A 27,480-nucleotide genomic window follows, 5' to 3' on the forward strand; every position below is an offset into this window, starting at 1 on the left:
CTGTGTATTTTACTAGCTAAACTCATGTGGTTCATGCTTCCAGATGGTGATCCAAAGGAGCTTTACTGTTCGCCACGGAGGAACTTTAAAAAGTCTTGTAGTGCTTATACGGTCTTACAGTCACTATTTGGTAAAAAAGTTTAATAATCAGTTTTTTCTTACTCCTAAAGAGTTGCTCAATCGTTTGGTATATTGGTTGTGGATTTTTTATAACCCCTTAATCTTAGGCTAATGCATCATCCAGTTTTATGGAGGTTTTTATGGGATAAAATTTGGATCGTGCCACGATGTTTATATCGTCTTAACAGGCTACTATTTGGAATGTTTTGTTGAGGAGGGAGCTTTTCAGCAAGCTACGTACCTCAGCAAGTTTGAACAACTTTGGGCGTTTCCATCGCTTTGTTTGACTCCTCCCCCTCTTCCTTAATATTCACCAATTGTGTTTCTGGTATAAATGATTAAATTATTTTTAACACCGCCCTGCAAGTGTGAATCAAAACTTTATTAAAATCGATTCAATATCTGTCTGTTCGTCTGTAACACGAGATTTGCCACGAAATTGCTGACGATATCGTCACAAAATTATTTTTGCTTTGGGTTTAATTTTGTTTACTTGGTACTTTTCGGGGGGAAACCCAGGGACGTGAGGACTCAAAATGTGTGCCAAACAAGTGAAACAGGTCTCGTTCTACAAGTGATAATATTAGACTTAATTCCAAAAGGTTTGAAGGCAATCCAACTATTATTAACAAAGTTATAGGAGGTTGAAGTTTGCTATTTCACGTGAATTTATTGCATTCTAAGACCTGTATGATATTATCATCATGTAGCGGTGAGGCGATTATGAACATTAAACAGTTTTTAGTTTTCCAGAGAGACATATGTATATGTATACGCTAATGAAGCTTGCGGGCAGTGTCCAAGTAAGATAGATATGTGTGATGTTGCCACCTTATGTGATGTTGCCAGTCCACTTGATAATTCGTCTTTAACTTACTTTTCTTTTTAAATGCAATGAGTTTATGGATAGTCGGAGCAGCTAAATGCCAAACTCCAGACTAACCAGCTTTGGGAGCAGCAATTGCCTGAACTCCACAGAATAAAACACGTTGTGATTATGTTTGATAGTTCTAACGAACTATATATTTTCAATTCATATTTCCTATTTTATACAAATTTTACCTATACTTAGTAGGCCTGTACATATGAATTTACAGTATTTTAGAGAAAATGTTACATAGTAGGCAATGATAAGTTATATATTATAAGCTATTGTTATTATTATTCTGTTAAGGAAAAGTCGCACCACGTCCTTGAAGAACTATTGTGCCCTTTTTAGTGGTTATAGTGTACCTTTTGATCATAGTATCTCAAGCAGGCCTATAGCCGTTAGGAACTTTAGCATGTTTCCTACTTCCAGATCTTTCAGCTTTGCATCTGGTATTAAGTGTTCCCCCAGATGCCTCGACCTACTTTGCATAAGTGTCGGACACTTGTGTTTCGTCTTCCTCCCCATAAAACCTGCAGGCAGTGTCCGTAGATATCCCTAGGTGATAGTACTACCGAAAATGACCAGTGAGAATTCCCACTATGATTCGGAGGTTCTTTTTGGTGAGGTTTAAGCAATCCTTTGTGCGTATGGGTTCGTATCCCCCAATAAGCACCCTGGACTGCTCCATCCCTGGTAGACTCGCCCAGTGTAGTTCCCTCAACCGTTCCTCTTCATTTCTTAGATTCATAGCCATGAAAGCGTTTTCGATTGCACAGAAGGCTTCTGGCCGGTGTAAAGGCATCCCTGCTCCCTTCTTGGCTAGTTCATCCACTGCCTCGTTGCCTTCCAACTCAGCATGGCCTGGAACCTAAAGTATCCAGATCTTGTTGGACGAGCCGAGTGTATTCAGTCTCTCAAGGCATTCACATACCAGTTTAGAGTTCACCTGGTTGGACGTAAGTGCCTTGATCGCTGCTTGGGTATGGGCGAGAATAGCTATGTTCTGCCCCCTATAGTTCCTTTGCAGATTAAAGGAGGCACATTTGTCTATGGCTTATATTTTCGCCTGGAATATGCTAATGTACCTGCCCATTGGCTTAAAGTACATTTTCCTTGGACCAATGACACCGGCACCCGCTCCCTCTGCTATGAGGGATCCGTCAGTGTACCAAATAATCAGTTGCTGGTTTAAGCCGTATGTCGCAGCCACGCTCTCCCAGTTTGCCTTGTTACTCCAACGTGTTTCAAATTTCTTATCGAAGTGAAACCTTGTTGTTATGTTATCCCTTGATATTAGTAATTCGGGATACCGCCTAGAAAGAAGATCAATCTTCCTTCGATTTAGGCAGTTCCCCGCCTCACTCATACTACCGGCCATCCTGAATATTGATCTCCTTGCCTGCATCTGTATGTGCAGATGGAGAGGGGTTAATCCCAGAAGGACCTCCAGGCATGCCGTTGGACATGTCCTCATTGCCCCCCTGATACACATGCAAGCCAGCCTATGGAGCTTATGTAATTTTCTGGCTTGTGTGCTGAGTTCGATTCTTTCTGCCCAGATTACCGTTCCATATTTAATCATTGGCCCTACTATTGCAGTATATATCCAAAGTAGTATCTTTGGACTGCAACCCCATTTTTTCCTGCTATGGATTTGCAAGTCATCAGAGCCCTCTCTTCCAGAGTAGTTTTTGGTCTAGCGTAATTCCCAAATATTTGACCTCTGTTTATCGTTTCACCACCATATCATGTAATATTATGGCTCTCAGCTGATCAAGCTTACGCCTCCTAGTGAATGGTACTATGGTGGTTTTTTGGCTGGGTTGATCCGCAGTCCCACCTTCCTGCACCAGGCACTAGTAATCCTTAGTCCAGTTTGGATTCTATAACATAGGGTTCTTCATATTTGCCCCTACAGATTAAAACAATGTCGTCCGCGTAACCCTGGACTTGTATTCCAGTATTTGTTAACACGTCCAGCGGCGATAGTACCCCACCCTGTGGACAGCCTTGAGTGGTGTTCATGACAATAGAATTTGTACCTGTGGGTACTTCTATCTGCCTGCTTTCTAGCATTTTGCCCATCCAGAATGCCAGGGTGTTTCCTACTCCTTTGTGGCTCAGGGCATCTTGTATCTCTGTGTGCGATGTGTTCTCGAATGCTCCTTCGATATGCAAAAACGCGCACAGTGCAATTTCTTTTGTTTCTATGGGATCCCGTAGTACCTCTGTCAGGTGACCGTCCTGCCCGGTAAGCGTGCTGACAGTGATGTAAGGGATTACGCTTTAGAACGTTAGTTCTAATATAGTTGTCTATGACCTTCTCCACCGTTTTGAGTACGAACGATGTTAGGCAAATTGGTCTGAAAGATTTAGGGTGAAAAGGATCCTTTTTACCCGCCTTCGGAATAAAGACCACTTTTGCCCGTCTCCATGCCCTTGGTATGTATCCCAGAGCTATGCTCCCTCTTACCACCCTCAGAAGAGACTCTAAGATAATTCCTGGATAAGTGCTGCTAAAATGCCATCCACTCCGGGAGATTTCAGTGGTTTAAAAGTTCCCACTGCCCATCTTAGCCTAGCTTCTGAGCATACCTCTTTTGCTAGTTTCCAGTTCTCCTTCCTTCCCCCGTTATTCGTTGTTGGGGTGTCAGGCAGAATCTTGTCGCCTGCCACCCCGGGAAGTGAGTTCTGAGAAGCAGGTGTACCCTGTCCTCCTCATTCTCGGTAAATGTCCCATCTTCCTTCTTCAAACAGACAGAGGATATTCCTCCGTCTTTGGCTATAGCCTTGTACAGCCTGGTTGCTTCTGTGATCTGTTCGATCCCTTCACAGAATTCCCTAAAGCTGTTCCGTTTCGCTTTCCTGATCGCGTTGCTATACGCAATAAGTGCATTTTTATACCTCTGCCAGCTCCCGGTTGGTTTTGCCCGGTTGAAGAGTTTTCAAGCCTCTGTTCTCATTTTGGCCAGGTGCTTGTTCCACCGCTATTATTACTTTTAGCAAACACACTGGAATTTCTTTCTTTTCAGGTGACTTATAGTTTCTCAGCACTTATAATGTCTCCTCGACTGCTTCTAGTGTGTGCTTGGGGACAGTCCCCTGTTGAGTAACTTCAAAGTTGAGAATTGTTGTTGCAGTGTTGAGTCCATCTATAATTTACTTTCTCTACGTCCGGTCTTCCGGTCTTCCTGCTGCCTTTTTACACTAAGTAGCTCCAAGTTAAATTCTTGTCGTCATACGTTTGGTGATCTGATAGGCATCAAAATTTACTACTTTTACAGTCGGTATTTGTTATAGGTGGTTGTTGAATTGTTTGCGTTTTCTCCTTCTGCATATATTGTTGCGTTTTTCCCTTGTTTGTATTTGTCACATGTGGTCCTCATTGGGCACTCTTTATATTGCTCAAAGGCTGAATTTTTTGGCAGTCTGCTTCGAACCATTCATTTCTTCTGCGACGGGTTTCGCACCCGATTCCAGTGCATTTTTCAAGTGCCTCACTTCGCGTCCATGCTGTCGATTCGTTCGTGCGCAGTATGTACTTGTGAAACTTATTGATCTAGGTCTCCGGCGTTGTTATGTGTGGCCATTCATTCACTGTGAAGCTTCTTAACATCGAATTTAGCCATTGGGAGGAGCTGCTCTGTCCTTTTGATGCAATTCTGCATCCAATGAGATACTCATCGCTCTTGGCATTTCATAGCTCGAGGATGGTAGAAGCTGCCAATTTTTCAATGAGAACGTGGCTGATTTGATTATTAGTCCTTCCATTTGGGAAAGCATAATCATAGTGGACTATCGAATTTGCGCTGCAATCAAATTTTATACGCCTCTATCGGTACGAAATCCAGGAAAATTCAATGTAGTGTGCGTAGCTAGAAAAGGGAATTTGTTGTTGACTGGTCAGGGAAGCGGAAGCTACTACAGATCGTACTAATTTCATAAGTGTATACCGCATCACGAAAGAACTTGCATGTGGTCGCAACCCGTTCGATGATCCTGTGGGAGACATCAACCCCTCGACTCATCCACGATGATGAGCAGCTGAAGAGGAGAAAGCAACATTTCTCAACGGTTCTTAACCGCATCACATCCAGTGAAGTTGCGCCTCTTATGAATGAAATGGCTAACCACCGCAACATGCGGATATGAATTACTCCTTCACATAGGAAACAAATCAATTCAATTCAGTAAAAATACTGCGCTTGACATTTTTCTCGCAGAGTTATTCATCGTTGCACCTGCAGTTTCTGTAGATTTGAGAATTCGAGACTTTTTCTCGTGAGTCGAAGATAACAACTAAAATAAATCTGGGAATGCGTCAAAGAACATTTCGATAGCTTGTTCGACAGAGAGCAGGCTGCTTCCCCCCCATGCTCTTGCATTCACCACATCAACACTCTACGCATTACTTTGAAACCGTGCCTTGGATTTCATAACAATTATCAGAGTGACATATGATCTGTGCGACACGCTTCGTGCTGGTTTGTCCGGAGGATGTTATGGAATTTTATAAACTATGGAAAGTTTCCTCAAACACCTCGACTACACTGATTGCATCTGTTTGCTCTCTTGCTGCGTCATGGACTTTGGCCAAATGGCTCTTGGTTTGGAAAGAAAAGAAAGTAGGATCGGCCTGAAGTTAAACACCAACAAAATCAAGGTTCCCATCACATGGAAAGTGACCCCCCCTGTTGCTCAAAAACTCCCAACCTGTGACCATAAGTTGGAATTGGGAATGAATAGGTCATACATTAAAGAAAGGCAAAAATTTCATTGTTGGGTAGGTCGCCCCTGTCATTAATTCTCTGTAGGTGGAAAAATTGGGACGAGTAAAATTTTGCGAGCTCCATTCCATAGGTGGTACTGTTGCTGATTGCAGTCAAGCTTTCACCACTTTTGCCTTGGATCATTATCATTCATAAACTCCCAAGGCCGTAGAGAGAAATTTCACCCCGAGGTAAAAATTATACGAGAACATGGGGTTCGAGGTGAAAATTATACGAATCTGAGTTGAGAATTATAGTGACGTATTAAGTTCTTGGTTTATTATTGTTTTAGGCCGCAATACTCTGTTGATATGACGCAGACATGAGTTGATGAAAACTTGGAGTTATCGAGTAACAGCAGTACAGAGAGAATATAGAGATTGGCAGCCTCAACTTAATATTAGTGTTGAGATAATTACATTCCCAGACTTCGAACAAAATGCCGAAAGCACTAACATAAAGTTCACCCTTTGCAGAAACAATGTTACCTATGTTAGATAACCGTTTGATGGTTTGCCCATAGTGTTTATTATAAATCGCAACGATGATAATTGGTTCATAATTTCTTCACTGTTTGGCACATGCAAAAGGCTCAACCTATTGTCATAAGTTGTGGTGGTGTGACAAGTTCGCGTGTAGGAAATAGGATGATATTGGATAGAGTTAAGGTAGAATGTGCGCAAACGCTTCTTAAAACAATCGTATGCATTTTTCTTTAAATGGACAATAATTCTGTTGGAGGCCATTCCACTTCAGTCGTCTTTGATTTTGGTATGGCTCCTATAATGACTATGATATTTAGCGATGAGCAAAAATGACCATCATAAAGGGAAAGCTATTCTATGAAGATTTCCATCGATACACACTTACGCAGCCCTATCTGACCTTGCGTAATCGAGTCGCGCTCGAGGCACGGATTTTGGAGGCCTGGAACACACGGATAAATTTGTGGAAGACAGCAATTTCTATAATTGGGGTCTGGAAGTTCGATTACGGCCGGTCTGTCCATGGCACTGTTGGATAAAATTTTTCAGAAAACGGAAGAGGAACGCTTGATAGAAGGAAACTTCAGCCACAAAGGAGAGAGGACTACAGGCTGAATTTTCCCTTTCAGAACTTTCTCTTCCGCCTCTACCAGGAAAAGCGGAAGAAATGTTGATGGGAACGCAACTTGTCTAATACTGGTCTGGAAAAGTTGCCAGTCAATGGCAGGGGAAGGTTTTTAGGAATGAGAACATAAGCGAAAAGTCGGATGACAAGAAGCAAAACTGAACAGACCAGAAGGTGGGGACAAGCTGATAATCCCGGTAAGACTTTTCTATTAACCAGAACGCAAAACTGCCTTTATCTTTTTGGTACAATATCCATGAGTTCGGTTTAACAAAATCTATGGTGATGATGAACCATTAAAGGGGCAGGAACTTAAGGTAGTCCTCAAACTGAAGTCTGGGAAAGATGACTATTTAAATCTAAAGAATTTCAGATAAATCAGCTTTAAATCATTGTTGCTAAAATATCTGAAAAGACTGATTGAGCATCACATTCACGAGAAAGCGTTAAGGTCGCTCCAGTCAAGGTTTGCTCTCCATTTCTTGGCTTCCAATATAGAGGATGTAGATCTGAAGGAGGAGTACGCGATATCGGTGTTCGTGGACATTGAAGGGAGTTTTGGCTTTTATTATTAAATTAATTATTTTATGCCACTAGAGAGCATTGTAATGATTGAATAAATTTGGCGTTGGTCATCATGTCGATGATATTTTGGTTAAGTGGAGTTATGCTGCGCTAACCTAGAGATTGCTATGTGCTGAAGTAGATACTTTCTTTTTGATTTTTGATACTTGACAGCAAAATCAACGAACGGCTGCCCACAAGGAGGTGTGCTGCCGCCAATTCTTTAGAGTATGTTGTTCAACTCATTGTTAATGCGGACGATGTAACTATACTTGATGTTAATCGAGTCCTCGGAACGGTATCTAGAATCATACAATGCGCCGTTAATTTGATTGCAACTCAACCGTCTTTGTTTTCCAGAGATGAAGGGAATGATCCTTCGGCTTTCCGAGAAAATGAAATATCTGGCAACAATCTTCGATCAGAGGTTTCTTTGGAACAAACATGTAGAGGCAAAGATGAAACGAGTTCTCTTCTCTCAAGGTAGTACAGAAGCACCTTATCTCGGCATTTGTACCTTTCCTTAACCTTTGAACTTAGACCTCATGTGAAAATGTGGATATACGTGGCTATCATTAAGGCGGTGTTCGGAAATTAAGGTGAAACAGAAGAGTTTTCGCTGTAAGCTGACTTCACTGCAAAGAACTGTATGGCTGGGTATTACCGATGGCATGGGCACGGCATCCGGCACAGCTGAAGGTGCGCTGGTCAATTTGCAGCGGTTGAATATATTCATATTTAAATATTTAAAGCAGCAATTCGGGGCTGAAATTCTCTCCAAAACCCGTCGGCACCAGTAGCGTACATGTTTTTCTGAATGCCGCGAAATGATGGAAAATCAGAGTTACGATTACAGTGGTGTTTCTTCAGTGGGTCACAGGACTGTACATTCCATCAGTAGAGAGGAAATTAGATCTTCAAAGATCTCAGCATGATGGGTTCCTCGGCTTCTTTCTTTTGACAAAAAAAACCGATCGTTTGGAAATTTGTCACAGGCTATTGGCCTGTTACGCTTAAGAACGAGAAGGTTCTCTTGGTCGTATAGGCACTTGTGATCTGTTTGGTTCATTGAAGGAAGCTCCTGGAGGTCATAGATTCAATCTCGATGAAGTCGATGAACTCTTTGTGCGCAATCAGTTAACGGCTCAGCTTTCAACTTCTTATGACGACGGAATCAGGAAACTTCCAAAATGTTCTGAAATTGTTTCGAACCCGGAAAAATCATTAAAAAAATTCCACTTTGTATTTGATTGACCCTCGTCTATTGGTGATATGTTGAAACAGGTGTTGACGAAGGCTTGTAGCTTTCGAGTAACACTGACGTTCAATTCCCATATCGTCGGTCTAATTTGCAAAACGGCTACCTCCGTTTCAACAAAATGTAAAGGAGTGACAAAAAACATAGCATTTCCGGTTAAAGTTGTCTATAAGGAACCATTCTGCTATGCTTTGTAAAGTATACTTTTCGATTTTTTTTAATAAGTTATTTATTTATTTTTTCTTTAATAGACAAATTTGCCAATATTAATACGAATATACGAAGTTAATTTAATTTTTCCAACGATTGAAAAAAAAATAAAGTATAGGTACACGCACAAATTCAGTTCAAAATTGCAGTAAATATCCAAGTAATTCAGGTCGTCTCGTCTTCATAAATTCTACTTTCACTTCCAATTTTACTTCTACTTCCAACTTTAGAAAAAAATAAATCTAAAGTTGGAAACATGGTACGGTTGGGACTCTCGTGCGTATTTACAGATATCACAGCTCAATTATAATATTTTGAGTCATGGAAAGATTTAAAAATGCATTCGCCAAAGTGACATTCCTATTTTGAGCTATACAACCATCACTGATTTTCAAGTGAAGAGACCGAAAGGATTTTGGTAATCAAAAAGTTGACTAAAGTGCTAGCGAAGCATTCAATACAGTTTGCAGATCAACCCAGAAAACAATATTATTCTCTGATTTGGCTTTGCTCTGGATGAGCCTCCTCTTTCCTTTGGATACGAGCTTATAAATTGTTATCCATATATCCAAGCTAATGAGAATGACGAAGATTACATTTATCCTTTTTCGGTCGAAATAACGCGAGGTTTTCGTTATTCATGGTATTATCGAATGTAGCTGTTAAGAATGGGGACAAATTTTGCGTTGAGCACCAATCAGAAACGTAAAATCTTTATAGAGCAACCTTAGATTCCCATTCAGGATAAAGATATTCCTTCGAGGTAGTCTGGTGACTATGGTTTGAAGGCATTTTCGGAAGAGAATATAAGAAGTGTAGTGAATACCTTTTAACTTCCTGAAAATTACTTTTACGTTTTTTTGATTCCCAGAAACCAACTGAATTTTCCGTTTCTCTTTTAATTGCGAAATTTTGTTTTGCAGCTGGCTTCCAACTTAGCATGGGTGATATTCCAAGGTATTCAGGAACATAGTTTTACATACCCGCAGCATCTTCTTATCTGCTTGGAGGTGATAGTATAAGGAACATTCTCTTCTAGACTTACCACGAGGTCGTTTTATAGGCAGCCCAGTAACTAGACTGTCAATATAAACTCGTTCTTCGGGCAGCTTCTTGGTTTTATTCTTTCTTTTTCCCTAGAAATTTTTGGCCATTGCTCTCCCACTTTCTTTTTTCCAAAATATCGCTTTTTTTAAACAATTTGCAACATTTTTTAATTGTCCCAAGCACTTCTGCCAACGTATAACATCGCTTTTGTTTCTTTGGTTTATTAGTTATATTTTTATCAATCCCATTCAAAGCAGATATATTTTCGCATACTTCTTCCTTTGAATCAGAATGATGGAAACAGGACACCATTGCACCTTTGCGGCGTCAGTGATTTGGTTAAGCGTATTTATATAATTCCATTTGATCCGCATTTTCATTAGTAGACGCTTGTTCGGAGCTTAGTGGTAGGAATGAATCAATGCGCTTACAAAAGTTGGTAGCTCGTTTGTGGGCTTCCTTCACACTAGCTTCATCATTCTCTGAGCTCGAGACGACTTATTTATCTAGAAAGAGTTGGGTGGCCTTAATCGACCTAAACGCTCAAAGTCAATCTGAAAACAGCATCTACAGGAAAAAAAAAGTTTGTACGTAATTAAAAGACATCCCTCTTTTGGAGAATAATTATATATAAATTTGACCACTAAACACTACACTACACACACACTAAATTCGCTGAGACACTATGAAAATCTAAATAAAATCGCATTAGGGAGTTAGCTCCTTTGCGTATGAATAATTGTATCGATAGCTGAATTTTGTGAGGCCGTTTAAACAGTATTTTGATAGTTATTTATCAGGTGTTTGTTGATGGTTCAATGCGTCTTTGAATTTTCTTCCATAATCATATAAAAAAGTAGAGTTAACCGGTCTGCAACTTAGGGCGACGATACGCTGGTCCCATATAACAGTACAGAGAGGAGATACGCCCGGAGCAACCTTAATTTGATGCTGGTATCAAAAAATCTATATTTCCATAATTTAGGCAACGTACGGTTCGCTATTAGGACCCTTTCCATTTTCTTATTCGGTAGGGTCAAAAAGACCTTTTCCATTCAGGCCTTTACCGCTCTTACCGTCTCTGCTGCGTAAACCTCCACACCCTGTGGTTGCTTTGCTGCAAAAACTATCTAGTGGGGAAATAAATACTGATACAACATTGAACACATCCATAATAATAGAAGAATTGAACCATTTCGTTATCACTTGGCTTATGAAATATAACCTGTAAAGGAAATGTAAGTCTGAATCGGAAATCATAAATTCTGAGTGTAATTATGAGGTGTTTCCAACGATTAATTATCTAAAATAATAAAAAACTTGTTGTCTCTTTTTCGTTGGTGTGGATATTTATTCTTGCAAATACCGATATTTCGGGAACCACTTGTTCCCTTCATCAGTGCTAACAAGTTTTTAGCTTTCACCACAGAGTGGTCAGATAACGAGAAACGTATCGTGATATTTTCAAAATATTCTGCCCGTTCGGGATCAATGTGGTAATTTTTTCCTTTACTACACTATGTTATTAATTTTGAAATTATTTTCATTTAAAATAAAATTTTATAATTATTCAATTGAACATCTCACATAAAACTTTTCCTTACGTCAAAACGATCAGGCAAGGCCTTCTTCACCTAATTTTTGACTGTGAACTAGAGCCAGTAATTTTAACCCGCCCTTTCCGGTCGATGTCACGCCTCATATTAGCCTATCCGCCCCAGTTGAAAGCTAAGGGTTTTGGCGTGAGAACCCTAGAAGAAAGACTTCAGCCTGTCCAAGGAGATCCTTTTGGGCTTACCATCGACCCGTATTCTCGAAGACCTTATAGGGCCCCTCGTATCGTGGTTGCAGCGGCTTCCGAAGGGCATCAGTTCTCACCAAACTTCGAGTTCCCTGGGGCGTGGACCGCCGACTACGTGTGACGAGATAGCACAGGTGGCTTTAATCTGGGGACGGCCTCTCGTAGTAGACGCAACAATCCGGTCTTTCCAAGGTCGTCTCTCTTGTCGAGGACCAAATCGCCCACAAGTCGAAGGTTCTCCCCGTACACCAGCTCGGCAGGGCTGCAACAAAGTCCACAGCCATAGCGATTTCCGAAAAATCAACTGCTGCTGCAATTTTGATCTCGGATCTCAACACATGTTAAATGTCCGAGTTGGCGAGGGGACGCTTTGTCAATCTTTTGCCATAGGGTATCCAATTCGACAGACGGACACTGAATCTGCTTGAGATTGGGCATGCGAGGAGCGCACAACTCGATCGTTATAAAGCAACCGAACAAAGAAGGTGAGTAATCGTGTTTTCCGCACAGTACACACTGGAACATTGGGGCACACACTCGAAACGTAGAACTTTACGCAAGCCACAGGAGCCAAGTGGGCGGAATTAAGTAAAACATTCGTTTGCGATCGTGCAAAATCTACAAGAATCGAGCGAGCCGCACTGCGAATGCGTGTTCAAGGAAACCGTCGAGTTTTCATTGGACTGAATAGATAAAATCACAATGCTTTTCGTACATAATATATAACATTCATTATTTTTAATTTTATATGCTATAAAAAAATACGTGTTAGTTCACACTAGTGTACAGCCAGGCCATTGAAAAAATTGCCCATCGTAACCTTCTCTGTGGTAAGAAGCACAAACATTCCATTATACATGACACTCCACGCAGAATCGAGCTCTGCCTTATCCCCACTATGATAATGTACTCTTTGGGACCTCATCCATACTGCATCAGAAAGTTCTCTCTGGAAGGCAACTCTTGACGTAGGCTGACCACCGTGTTTACTGCATCCAACGTCGAGTGGGCACCTCAAAATCCATACTGGCGTTGCGACAGGCTATTGTCGCTTCCGACAATGGGTATCCAACAGGCATATCCGACGACATGATACTAGATTTCCAGGTGACTTATTGGGTTTGGGGAGCAACATCAACTTATGCTTTTTTCATTGGACAAGGGAATATTTCTTCTCTTAGGCTCGCCTCGAAGGTGTTGGCGAAAAGGACGGGCCTAGCTTCCACTGCTAATTTCTAAGCTCTATTAGGAATGCCTTGGTACCACCGATCATACCACATATTTCCCAGAGCTCTTCTTCAGTATCTCCTTCAGAAGTGTCACACCCTCTTTGGCCTGGTCCACCGTTTGTCTTCTTTTCAGAACGCACGGTCAACTGTGGTGATCTTCGTAACCTTTTCATTACTACTTTGTTTCCCATACCACAAGGGTTTATATTGGCATCTCCGCACAATTGTCGCCTCCTTTAAGCGCCCCGCAGTTGTCGGCGTGCCTCCTCTCGATCGTCGCTATCGGGTTTTCGCCTAAGCCTCTAGTGAAGCCTCCTTGTTCGGCAGCATGCGGCACGCAAACTTGCGAGTTTTTTGTTTCAACAGTAGTTGAGTTGCGTATTGGGGAGCAGTCACTTTCTGGGCATAGTAGCATCGCATCCTATCACCACCTATTGGGCCCTCGAAAGCTTTGACACCCAATCTGGCAACTCAACTGGCACTCTGTGAAAGCTCCTTTTGGAGCTCGGTTCGCCCTTGATCTCCGTGCAGACTACCTGGTGCTAACTGTGGTAACTTGCCAGGCAACTCTGGTCCTCTTGCATCCTTATGTGGATGTGGCATAGATTTGGTCCATGTTAAGAATCAGGATAAACCAATCTGATCCGGAAGGTAGCTATTTAGACAGAGCTGTGAGGAATGGCATGATCTCTCTGAGCAGGGTGAAGGTGGTGACGCATACCGATGGCTTTATGGTGTTAGTGTGAAGGTTATTTCCTTTGGTTACGAGTGAAATTATGGAGAACACGTTTGGAAATATGTGCCTGTGGATTGTAAGATACGGATTTGACATCAATCCAACATCAATGGAGCTATTTACCACAAAGACAAGGGTACTCGCGATCCACGACGCGACTAAATAGATATAGGTTATCACTTTCGTCTTCCCGCAAATGTAAAGTATCTGGGTATTTATCTTGGATTCTATCTTAAAGAAGAAGAGGGCGCTTTTGCGTCTGTAAGAAGACATTCGTAAGGAAAAGGGGTCTTCGGCCGAAAATGGTTCTTTGGACATACACACTTGCGGTTCGTCTCATCCTAAAGTACGGTTCTATAGTGTGGCGGCCGCTGAGAAAGAAATGCAATAGAATTAAGCCTAGTAGGATCCAAAGAATCACATGTTCAGGTGTTCCTGGGGCTATGGAGTCCTGCCCGGCTAATGCCTTCAATGTACCTTTGACCTTCATATTAAATTAATATTAATTGGGCTCCTCGGAGCGACCACAGAAACATACAACTTCTCTACAAGGTTGCGGGTAGTACAATTTCTGATTACTGCCTTATTTTCTAGGCTCCCATCTCCGCAGAGCTTATAATGTCAGCAATTACGTGTTTTACTCTCTGCAAAAATCAAAATTCCTTACACAATTTTCAAAAAGAAACACATTCCATAACTGTTATCAATTTAGTTTTATTTATAACAAAATTTAACACAATTCAAATAAATACTGACTGCTTCATGGATTTTCGATGTTAAATATTGGAAAACTTACAATAGTGATGAAAATTCACTGTCTTCATTATAAACACTACGCGTTAATATTCATTCATCTTTGAACAATAATTATGGCATTATTTTTGGTGCTTACAGTTCGGTTATTAAACTCTCCATTCTAAGTTTACGTTTTAACCTTACATCGTTTGTTACAAGAAAACATTTCTTAATACATAATATATATAACGAATATTGTGTTTATGTATAAATGTAATTTTGGTATAACGTTATGTCACATATTCTTTATATTTACTCAACTATTTTAGGGATGAACAATACATAGAGCAACAAAGGATACTTACATCGTTAAAGGCGAACATTGCGAATCTCATCTAAGCGAAGGGTACGGTTTCACGCTAGCTACGAACATCTATTTTACGTTTGTGTTTAGACTTTCTCCGAATGAGCAACTTATGGGTGAAAAGAGTCTGTCACGTGATATCCCAAGTCGTCTCGCGCGAAACAAGTATTAATAACTTCCAATTTCGTGTCACTAATAAAAACAGCGAAGTCGGCATAAAGATTGCACATTTCGATGATTACAAATGTGAGAATAGCTTAATACAGGGTTCAAGAGGTTTATAATACATATTATAAATACAATACAATACAATATATCCAAGGATTTTGGCTGTCCGATCAGTACGGGACTTGTCAGGGGGCCTCCGTCCGATCGGCAGCTCAAGCTAATCTGTCAGAAAAACAACGTAAATACAACAAGTTCAAAGAAGTGTAACAATGGCTTACAAACGCTAAATAATACTAGATATAACGACATATTACAGACAGAAAATAGCGACTCAATTATATTTCTCTTATATATTGCGATTATTCCAAGAATATGAATTTGGTTTCGTGCATTATTTCAATCTTAATTTTGTTTGGTGCTTTGTTCAGTTTTCGTTAATGTTTCAATCTCAACTCCATTCCACTCCAATCCAAATCAGTTTAGTTTTAGGCACCAACAAACCCGTAGACTTCCAAAACTCTAATTTCGAAATCTCCCGATCGACACAACGGTGGATTGTTAAATGTTTTACAGTGGTCCGTTTTGCCATATCGTATGTTCTCGTCCATCCAAATCGCTTGCCCCTCCCTGAAACGAAACCAATGTAAGTTTGCTTCGTATTGAGGGACGCTGTTTCGATTCTCAACTTTTTTAAGCAGAAAGCATTAAACAATTCAAAAATAGGAATATATTTTAGATATAGATAAGGGTGGACTAGTTTCTATTAGGAATAGAGACGAACTCATTATAGGAGCTGCCTAATCCTCCATCAGGTGACAAGAAAACGCTCGGCGGATGCATTTCGGGTATGCACATGTACGCATCAGGAGAGCTCATGCGGAGGCCGGGAAGGTGGGAGCACTCGTAGATAAAAATTGGTCAAAGAAAGGATACCCAAAGAGCAACCCAAATATGGAGGACAAAGAACGCAGTTTTTTACGATGCAAGGCTTCGGAAACCCAGTACCGGCGGTTTTTGGCAGTGAACACGCGGGCCTCCTGCCATCGAAATCCACCAACCACAGTGTTTAGTACGATGGAACTTGGCTACTTTGGCATCTAATGCTGCAAGAAATAATAGTGGAGTGGAAATTAGGTCCACACCGGTCTTCCTAAGATCTCGAAGAAGGTCACTACCGAGAGCAACGAATTGGAATAATATTAATGGACATTACTCGGTTGTAAAAGGCGAACGTAGAAGGTAGCAAACTGGAACAGCGTTTTTTTTTTCACTGGAAAAACACATAAATGAATTCTCCAAGTCCATCAAGAAGGGGCGAAATATTCACCAAAATATCGGGGCACTAATACAGGGTATTAAGTTGTCCTACATTGATAACGTCCCAACATAAGATGGGTAAGAAAGCGGGAAAACGGAGTAGGGACGAAATTAGTAAACCCGTTGATATTCAGCAAGCGGCCAAGAAGAAAAAGGCAGACCCGCGAAAATTCCGAAGAAAGTTGGTAGTTTCTCGATGACAGTCTCATTGTTGACAAAAGGGGAATAATCAGCAGTTCGTAAGACTGAGCAATCGACAAAGGTGGACAGCAAGAAGCGGCAAAAGGAGGAAGAGAAGATCCATCTTGAAATAACCATTATATTTAAGAAAGGAGATATGTCTTAACCGATTTCTTTCAAAAAATGAAAACGAATCCAAAATTGACAGATTTGAGCCGTAGTGTGAGGCGCATCAGGCGAACGCCGAAAGGGGATCTGAGGTTGGAGCTAAATAAATATAGCGAGGAGCTAGCAGGCAACCAGGTGGAAAAAGTGCTAGATAAGCAAACAGAAGTGAAAACCACCTAAATGAGATTACATCAGGGGGGGGGGGGGGGTATCCAAGCTAAGGGAACCGTTTAATTTTATTGGAATAGAAGAAAATGTAATAAAGATGACATAAGCGGCATACAGACCGCTATTATTACCTTGCCGGTGGAATCAACGATTAAACTGATTACCGTGAGCAAGTTAAGAATAGGTTGGGTCGTGTGCCGACTTAGGCAGGAAGTATCTCTCAAGAGACCTGTTCTCGCAAACCATTCGGAAGTTGAATGCGGACGTGGCGGTAATCTGCGAACCTTATCGAAATCACGGTAGTGCTACATGGGTGAAAGGCTTATCTGGAATCGTAGCGATATGGGCATGCATTCCAGTTAGCCGACTTTGTAATGACAAAAATCAACGGGGTCCACATCTACCGCAACCACGCCTCCTTCTGATGAAAACAATAACGCAATATGGCAGGTTTTAGTCAGCTTGGTATCGTTCTATAATGATTGTGTGCGATTTCAACACGTGGGCCGAGTGACTAACATCAGGGGCCAAATCCTACTTGGAACCTTCGCGGAGGAGACATTCCTGACGGCAATAGAAGAGTAGTAGTAATAGAGGGAACGGCGAAACCATCTACTGGTGGAGCCAGGAAACTTCGTTGTTGAGATTATCGTGTCTATAAGCGCGGAGGTTTTGCCAAAGGACAAGATAGAAACCTGGGGTAATGGACAAGGAAATATTATACGAGACATCTGTGGACGAATTGCAGATAATAAGACTTCGGGATTGGAGAGATTCTGAATAAAGTCCTGAAGTTGGCTGCTAGAATCAGATCCACGTGGTTCATAAATACATTTGAATTGTGAAAGGAAAAATGATCTCTCAGTGATGTAAATGGTAAACATATTTCTTGGGTTGGTAACAAATACAATCCTACCTGAGAGAAGTTATTTTAGCGGGGGAACAAATGGGTTCAGTTATACAAGGTAAGATTCTCGGTAACCTTTAATAATAATCGTTGGCGCAACAATCCATATTGGATCAGAGCCTTGAAGTGTGTTAGAGCACTTCATTCAAGACCGTAGCGGTACACGACAGTAGACTGTAGGAGGCAATTCTAGCAGCATTGCGCTCGCCCGAGATTATTACCCTGAATTTGACTCAGGTACTCATTCACAGCTGAGTCAACTGGTATCCGACGTCAAATCACGATACAAATTCCACTGCCACCAGTGAGATTTGAACCGCGACCTTCCGTACGACAGCCTTGTGCTCTAACCACTCACCTATCCGGACACACCGGTAACCTTTAACTCGATAAAAACCAATAACCATTCTTGTCCATATCTGGATTAAGTTTTATGACACCTCCCATTGATTGTGCTAGATAGCTGGACAACCGATGTGTAGTGGACAAACGTGAGTGGCGTCACTCTAATACAAACACGGCTGAATCTGGCAACAGGTAAAATTGCATTCTCCCATATGCAATGAAACAAAACAATGGATAAAATATCCCCGATGGCAGACTAATTGAGCTGGAAAATCCACCCTCTCAGGAGGGATTCTGGGAAGGACTTTATATTGAATTTGATCAACCCGTTAGTAGGAATTCGAGCGTCACAAAGTCACCTCCATTGATTAAAAATGAATCACAAAGTACAGAAAATATCACGATTCTACTGAAAAAAGATGTTTTTTAACGAAATGGGAAAAACAATAATCAGTATCTCATTGTTTATGCTTGCGTTCGATAAATGCGAAGATCCAAACAAAATTCTCAATTTAAGAGCAATCCTTAATACGAAGGTAAAAATTTCGAAAGATGCCAGGAATTCAACCAGACAAAAAGGTATTATATTAGACATCCAAACTGTGCTCGTAACCATGAATCATTGTGAATTGTAAGGGGCAACACCCGGTTAGTTAGAGAAGCTGTAAAGCACCGATAGAACTACAGAGCTAACATGTACAAACCAATCTCGCCGATGCGGCCAGCGGGCACCTATTATTAGACCCGGAAAATTGAACGCAACGGCAAGATGCACTTACCAAAAATAATGATGATGGTAACCAAATACTGAAAACTATTTTAGATAGACTTGACATTTAAAAAAAAATACTTGACGAAAAACACTGATGCGACAAAAACACGTAACTAAGAGAATCTCAGAAGAATATATCCATGTTATCAATAATGAAAAGGTAATATCCGATCCCGGCCTGTTATGATGCTGGTCAGTGAGAAAGTGAGTCATCGATAACTAGTAATTAATTTATAGCAGATCCTAAAGCCCATATATAGCAAAGCCAACCAAAGTGGTGGAAGGTCGAGCTGGAGGTCCCGCCAACTGAAGACGACAAATCATAAGAATAAGAAGTCGCCAGGAGCCGATGGACTTTCAGCTGAACTGGTTCAATATGGAGGCGACCAACTACACTAATGACTCACGAGCCATTATCTGTCCCATACATAAAAACGAGGATACCATGCAGTACAGCAATTATAAAAGTATAAGTTGCTGAGTAACGTCTATAAAATATTCTCCGTTATTTTGCCGAAGCATTATTCTCCACAAGCCCACCGAACTGTTAGCCTATGTTGGCATGATGAAGAACAACTTGAGATGGCCAAACTGTCAGATCGGCAAGACGGTTATCGGGGCCAGATTTTAGTGGCAACCTCTGCACCAAAACCGATAACGGTTGTGATAACGAAATCCGCCGACGGTTGTTGGCAGTCAACAGTACTTATTCCAGCTTACAAAGATTGTCTCACTCGAAACGTCTCACCATAGGGTTAAAGCTCTTATTGTAATGATCTTTCCAGTCCTCCTATATGTCTTAGAAACTTAGGTTTTTAGCAAGAAAAATTGCGAAATCTTAATCGCGTTCGAGAGAAGAATCCTTTGAAGAAGTTTCGAATTAGTGAAGCTCTGCGCAAAATTGGCTTTGCGGACCCCAGTTCTTGAGCCGTTGATGTTGATAACGATGGATTGTAAATGTAGCGTGTCAAGGTTCGATTGGATACAGCTGCAACTCTATTTAATAGGCAGATCAACAGTAGAAAACAACAACCCGGGAAACCGCGTCGGGTATCAAAAGTTTTGTGTATTTCTTATATAAAAATATTGAGTGGACATTTCTACTGTCATTCAAATCTTAGAATTTGCACTGAAACGACAACTTTGACCTATCATAACTTTGTTAGCAATAGCACCATTTTTACCAAACAGGCAAGATTATGCTTTATATTGCAGTCTATGTTACTGCAAAATTTCATGATTCTAAGATGAACTTAAGGGGAGTTCTGCAGACAATTATTAAAAATCATAGTAATATACTATTATTAACTTTATTTGAACAGATATCGGTACGGAGGGTATCTCGAGGCCCAGGCACCATATATCGTCAGAGAAAAGAATCTCCAGTGGAGAAGAAACTACCACGCGTTGCATATCTGGGATTTTTTTCAATCGAAAGTACCATTTAAAAGCCCAAGCTCCAACCTGTTCGACCAATCGAAGTTTTACCGTGTTCCTCACGTGCCATTTAGGTGATCATCATTCGCCGCATTCACAACAACACACATTGGTTGGCCATAAGGTGAATTTAACAATTAAATTTGAGTTATGTGAAGATCAATTGTGCTCCCGGGGTCAAGTTTGGTGGAATCCAGTAGCGTAAAGAAGAAGCTTATTTAATGCGAATCAAAAGGAAAACATGTCGATTGGCATCCCAGGCATAATTGAAATCAGAACTTTAATCACACAAGAAAAAGGGAAGGAAGGATGCAGTCTTCCAAAGGAGAAGATTACTATATAATGATTAGGGATAATCTAAGCAACCAAATCGAATTTCAAAATTGGACGTAAGTGTAATTTTCTATTCTATGCTTACCCTCCACCAATTGTGATCATTTTCGAATCAGCAGCCATGAATAATTCGCACGCATGACCCAACTCCTTGTCACCTTCAATGCCTACCCACGGGTACTTGGCACGATCTGGATACAAAGAAAACAAAAACGTTTCTCCTGTTCCAAAATACGCTTGCCGTTGTCCTTTGTCATCTTTTAGATTCCGTTCAAACCATCGCGAAGAGCAATATGCTCCAAAGACCTGAAGGCAAAAGGTAAAGTTCAGTTGAAATCAAAAGACCAGATCAGAAACAGTTAACTTACCTCGTTGTTGCAAGTTTTAATCATCATCAACGTTGGTTCATGTTGCTCGACGCGCACATAGAAAGTTGTCAATGAGCAACCATGCTCTTCCGTCGTGTAGAGCAAAATGGGCTGATACATTGTGATTCTAACTGGCAGCCAAGACCAGAGAGTGAAAAGCTAGAAATTAAGAAATGTGAAATCGTTAACATTCAACGAACGTAGGAACCGTTTAAAATGTGAGCTCGGGTAATTTCTAGCAGGAAAAAAACTATTTATCACAAATGAGATTAGAAAAACACTAATGAAACTGCAAAAGAATGAACTCTAGACTAATTGACCACATAGGAAAACATAAGTATTCGGTAAATAAAACGTGTGATTGCGACTAAATCATTCATGTATGTACATTTATCATAGATAGTGAATATGCAAAGTGCTCCTGTTCAAGAGTTTTCAGCCCGCACAGAACGTGCTCTACGATAATACGCTGGTTGTGCCTGTCATTAGCGTCATGCTTCCAGATCAGTTAATCCTGACAAAGAAGTCAGGAAAGGTAAAAAGTGAATTTATTAAAATACAAATTGATATTCCATAAGCGTAAAATCGTGCAACAGGAATCATATTTCTGGAGAAAGAATATCAGTAAAGTACTATAAAAGGAAAAAAGAGAACATGCATAGAACAAGTCGGTTTTTTGAAAAATTGATGAATGGAAGATGCATGTAGTTATTAAAACATGCAAGGAAGCCTACTCTTTTAGCAATAAAACCTGAAAGTTAATTTTATTCTAATTTTGACTATGAAACATCTTTATTTGGTTAGAAATAAAAATTCTGTTAAATTCTAATTCTAAATAATGTTGAACAATGGATTACAATTGAGAGGATTATTTTCATTGCCAGGAGATACCAGCGCAAACCCTTCTTTCATTTTCATTTTTCTCTGACGATTGTAAGTCAATAAGTTCTCGTGTTTAAAAAGATGTTGGCTCACTATGTTTGATACTTAGCAACACGAAGAAAAAGAGACAGTTAAAACAGTAGTGAAACCTACTATACGGCAGCGGTCAAGTGAGAATAAAACAAGTCGGGAATGATTCTAGTATAAACTTAATGGGGATTACTAGTCAAGTTCTAAAAAATAAACTTAAAATAAATATGGTAATATAATTTTATTTAAACAGATATCGGTATGGATATTTCTTGACATCAGTTGCACCATCTTCTTTCGATATTTGGAATGGGTAGTTTCTGAGGACGGGTGCTGGAAGTAACTAACAATTTCCAGATTTCTCCCCACTCCTCCACTTTGCAGCATATGTCAAAACTAATGCCGGATTCGAAAAGCACTAATCGAGACTTTTAATTTGATACCCCACTTGCCTATATTCGGTGGAAAAAAATTACACCCCCTCTTTGTATGTATGGGGAACCCGGCAGCACTGAAAAGCACTAATTGAGATTTTTCATTGGATACCCCAAAGCACTAATTGAGATTTTTCATTGGATACCCCAGATTGCTACATTTGCCAGAAAAAAATTTAGTCCCCCCCACCCATGTATGGAGACCGCTCCCCTTAGGTTCCCGATAGAACGATGCAACCCACTGTACGTCCATCCAATTCGGTATCAATTGGTGCAATCGTATCTGAGAAAAATGCGTGTGACAGATAGACAGCCAAACAGACAGACGGACTATTTAGAATATTTTACAACGTCGCATGTCATTTCCATATAATGAATTCAGTTGACTGCTACGATTTTTCAGTTTTGGTTTATATCCACCTGTTAAAATGTCAAAACATGCAGTCGTTTACAATAGGCTGCCGCGCTAGTGCGGTATAGGCATGCCGCGGCGCACCAGTTGTGCTGAATGTAGGGTCGTGTCGCGTAGCGTAAATGGTAATGGTATCAGAAAAAGGTAAAAGTTTTTTTGAAAGTAAGTCGTATTTTATGATTGTTGTGTGTATGCTGAAGTACAAATTACATAATTTTATTTTAGCCTGTTCTTAGAACTTCGTTCTGGGATGGCAAGTGGTCGTTAACCTATCATAACCTTGCATTGGCTAGGAAAATGCAACTGCCAGATAGCGCAGGAGCTTGGCATTGCTCCTTCATTTAACAATTTAAATAGCTTGGTAATGAAGGCGATGGTCCTGGTAGAGAAAGAAAACACACTGTAAACACTTCTAACAACCAAAAAATCATCAAAAAGAGAGGAGAGGGAAATTCTGTGGTCTCCATGAGGAAATTTGCTCGGAAGATAGGTATCAATGGTGAATCAGTGCATCTCATAGCAAAAAATGAACTTAAGCTCAAGTCCAATAAGCTAGAAAAATGCCAGCTAATCATAGATGGAAACAAAAAAAAATCAGACTTAAAAGATGTCGCTTGCTTCAAAGGCTGCAAATATGGGTTGAACCAAAATCGTCTTCACGGATGAGAAACTTTTTACTGTTGAACAAGCTCGCAATCGTCAACACGAAGGAAATTTATCAACAGAAGCTCCAGGAACATCGTTCGTCATTGAACATCTTCAAAATCCGCAATTTATTATGGTTTGGGATGGAATTTGTAAAATATCCCTGATTTTCATAGAAAGGGGAATCAAAATTGATGAAGACTTTTGCTGCCGGGATATTATAGAACCTGTTGGTGCACTTTGGCTATGGAAATCGGACGTTTCAACAGGATTCGGTGCCGGCCCACAGAGGAAAAACTACATAACAGTGGTGCAAAGCAAATTTTATAAATTTCATAACATCACGCCCTACTTTCCCCATCTGTATCCGACGGATTACAGTGTATCGCCGATTTTGGAGTCCAAGGCCTGTGTAACACGCCCCGAAAGTTTGGAGTCCCTGAAGCGAGCGTTGCTTCGAGAGTGGGATAAAATAACCATGGAGTAACTGCGGCCCATAGCCCAGAATTTCGTAAACCGTTTGACCTTATATAATTGTGCTAAGGGCGGCCATTTTGAAATCGCCTGAATATATTAAACTTTGATATTATATAACAATTTTTTATGGTTTATTTTAAACTTATGCTAATAATAAATTTTTTTACTGGAAAATGTTGTATACACTTATGTTTTGTCACGCTGTATTATATACTTATTTGTTGAAGAACTCCACTAGACATAAGCTCATTCAACGCAAGATTGAAATCTGGGGGGGGGGGGGATGGATGGAAAGATACCGCTGTCTGTTGGCTATCGAGCCTGTCTTCTGAACCATATTAAATTGGGGCCTTGCCCTGAAGACATTTTATCCCGGTAGAAATATTGGGTTTGATCACCCCATAGCTTTTTTATTATGCTATGCAAAGCTGGCATGTTCTTGAGTTTCATTAGTAGGTAAAAGACCGAAGGAAGCAAATCGAGTGGTCGATTACATGCGGAACAATTCGAAAGTGAATATATTAAAGTATTGTCCGGGATGAATATCTAAGTATCTCGCGGTGCCTATTTTTTGCCAGGGTTGTTTTTCCTCCTTCCAAAGTAATCCTTCTGAAATATGGTGGCAAGCCACGTTTTTCGGAGCTAATTTATCGTGTTCACTCCTCATTGAACCACAAGGCCTGGATGGATTGGGGTTCAATTTCCTTGCGCTTAATTTATGACTGAAGACTGACCACCTCATAAAACCCATTGCTCTGCTGAAAAGAAGTTCAATCATGCAGCAATAGATTTACATACATTTTTACTGACACTTTGGTATCTAAATAAACAAAATGGTTAACCGTGCGGAAATTACGCTGTCTTTTTTAATAATAATATACAATATCAGATATGAAGGAAATGGTTTATGGTTTAAATTGCATGCTTTTTCAAAACAACCAAATCCATAAGCAGATGGAAGTGTAGAATTAACTACATACATGATTAAGTCTACTTGATAATGGCATAGAAATTTTGCAGCCGGTGCAGTATAAATCGATGAAAATCAATAAAAAAGCAAAAAGTGAAATTAAAATGTATCCCGGAATAAAGCTGAAGGAAAAATCGATCAAAACAATTGAAAAAATAGAATAGAATATGTTGGGGTTTAATTTGAATGAGGCTGTCTATTTCCATGTGAAATTGAAATGTGTTTATGGCTATAAAGATACGTTAATAAGTCGTGTGTGTGTGTTGGTATGCGTTAGTATATGTTAACCTTTTCCTCAAAAGTAAAAAAATTTTTTTTAAAGTTAAAATGTATCAGGCTCAAACCCTGCCTCAATTACAGGGCCCACATACGATTTGATGTAGAATCGAGATTCACGTTGATATATTTTTATAAAATTTCAAAATTTTTATCATTCTTTCACACAATAATTGCATTTCCTTTTCAATCGCTGATTGTACTGTTGAACATTGTTTTTGTCGCAAGATTTGTATGATTTTGCTTGATATTCGTATTCCTTGTACATAGTCAGGGTATTTTGTTCGAATTGCAGCCAGTTTTTTTTTATTCATTTACATATTTTTGTGTGAATAATTTAGTTTTGGCGACCATACCTCCCCTTTTGAGGTTTTCTATATGATGATTTCAATGAAATCATAAATTCACTGAACAAAATTTTCTTCGTGTATAAAATAACTTTGAAACTCTGATGAACTAATCAAAGGGTTGCATGAGAGATTATCAAAAAACGAGCTGAGTTTTTTAGGGTCTAGGCTAGATGGCCGGAATTTATTTCCCCCTGATCTTAGAATTTCTTATTTTTGACATCGTATTTGGCAGAATTATGCGACAAAAGCTTCGCTTCAGGTCTTTTTAGGAATTAAATTTATTGTGATGCAAAGGAAACACTATGAACTAGAAACTTTGACTCATGCATTTTCATTTCTATAAGTTTATGTTTTTATTTTAAAAAAAATGAAGATAAATATGAAAATGTTGAGACAGGAAGCGAAAAGTTTCACTACTTTTCGACGACATACAACTGGTAACTCAATATACAGCAAGCATAACTCAAGAAAGAGCTGATGCTGCTAGAATCTTCTATAGCAGTAGCGATGTTGAATTACAGATGACTTTAGTCACGATTTCAATATACGAGGTGTCAACGTTGTGCCCCATGATCTCCGTCGGAAATCTACAATGATTACTGAGGCAAATAAAAACGAGTCGTAACTTTAGTTACAATAAATAACAACAATGTATTTGCGATGTTGAGACAATGACCATCGATCGAAGTCTTTTTGTGCCACCGAACAAAAACGCAAAGCATTAAGCTTTGTGAACTATACTAGGAAAACGAATAATCCCAGGAAGAAAATATTTGATAAGTTGTAAAAATAGTAAAAACTAACACAAATAGCAAATTGATTCGTGCCAAGATGGAAGAAATGTTTACTTGATATTTAAAATGAAAAGACAAAAGATATCTGAAATCAAAACATTGTAATAAAGTGGATTGAACGTTTGCAGCAAGAATTCCGTGAAGTAAAGCTTTGTGGGCTAAAATACTTCTGCTGCGTTAAGTGGCAATTGTATACCAAAATTCGAAGCCCCTGCTTGACACTCTTTACTGTCTTCCAAATTCAATTTGAAACAGTTGCTGCCTTGAAAGAGTAGAATACTCAAAGGTACGACAGCAAAACTTCGTTTAAAGCAAACGTCATGTAGCGCTTAGGAAAAACATGGAAATGATTACGAGAAACAAATATTTCGGAGCAGAGCAGAATGTAAAGACATAGACTGATGTAGTTAGAATTTGCCGCGAAAGTCAAGATAGAACGTCAGGATAGCACAACAGAATTTACATGAAATACTCTGAAAAAAATTTGTTGTTGATTCTTGATTCGAAAAACAAGTACTGAAAATCACGCGATAGCATAATAAGCAGAAATGGTAAGACGTTAGCTAGCATATAAATAAAATACGCTTTGCACAAAGTTCCTTGTAAAAAATGTTGAATTGTGATGTGGAAGTCACTGCGACGCCTGGACTCTTAAAAATTATTCATTTAGAAGTTCCAAAGAAATTGTGAGAACCCTTGTCAAAAAATGACACCACTAGAAGGGATCTAAGAAAGAAAAAGCAAAGGTTGTAATTTCGAAAATAAATGTCTTACCGGCAGTCAACACGAAAATTAATCGCAATAAATGAATGAATGGTTTAAAAAGTCAAGAGTGTGCGCAAGCCGTTTCAAATCATCGATGTCTATCCGTTGAAAGTTACATTAGTAAAAAGTTGACATTGCAGAAGATATGAACGAACCAGAAAAATAGCTCAGTTTTGATGGAGCTAATAAATTCCAGGAGCAGGTAATGCAAGGGAAATTAAATTAAATAATGAAATTTTATTGGCTTGTAAACATAATCTTGGGAATTGGATTCCAGCACACTACCAGAAGCTATCATCGAATGGTTATTTTACTGGGTTACTACAAAAAAAACATACACTAAGGAACATACAATATGTTCGTTCGCTTATACACTTTATTAACTGTAAGAATAATATTATTTATTTTTCGGAATACATCTACCTTATTACTGACATCAAACAGACTTCTCTTGTCTGATATGGAAAC

The 27,480-nt window shown here is 39.8% G+C and overlaps 1 protein-coding gene and 1 long non-coding RNA gene across 9 annotated transcripts in view; both read right to left on the minus strand.

Moving 5' to 3' along the window:
• Positions 1 to 10,991: 10,991 nt before the first annotated feature.
• On the minus strand, positions 10,992 to 11,442 carry LOC119647255. Its single transcript, XR_005248826.1, has 3 exons — positions 11,316 to 11,442; positions 11,142 to 11,252; positions 10,992 to 11,079 (listed from the first exon to the last, which is right to left on the minus strand). It is a non-coding gene; the product is annotated as an uncharacterized LOC119647255 (long non-coding RNA).
• A 2,967-nt stretch (positions 11,443 to 14,409) lies between these two features.
• The window catches only part of LOC119646569 (GTPase-activating protein skywalker), a 189,383-nt gene continuing 176,312 nt past the window's right edge, over positions 14,410 to 27,480 (minus strand). For all 8 annotated transcript variants that reach the window (XM_038047055.1, XM_038047056.1, XM_038047054.1 and 5 more), the window contains 3 exons: positions 20,978 to 21,136; positions 20,695 to 20,915; positions 14,410 to 15,609 (listed from right to left, as the gene is read on the minus strand). In XM_038047055.1, coding sequence (XP_037902983.1) covers positions 15,468 to 15,609; positions 20,695 to 20,915; positions 20,978 to 21,136 — 522 coding nt within the window. In that variant the 3' untranslated portion in view covers positions 14,410 to 15,467. The remainder of the gene's footprint in view (positions 15,610 to 20,694; positions 20,916 to 20,977; positions 21,137 to 27,480) is intronic.

This window comes from Hermetia illucens, chromosome 1, assembly GCF_905115235.1.
Source record: "Hermetia illucens chromosome 1, iHerIll2.2.curated.20191125, whole genome shotgun sequence".
NCBI classification, from domain to species: domain Eukaryota; kingdom Metazoa; phylum Arthropoda; class Insecta; order Diptera; family Stratiomyidae; genus Hermetia; species Hermetia illucens.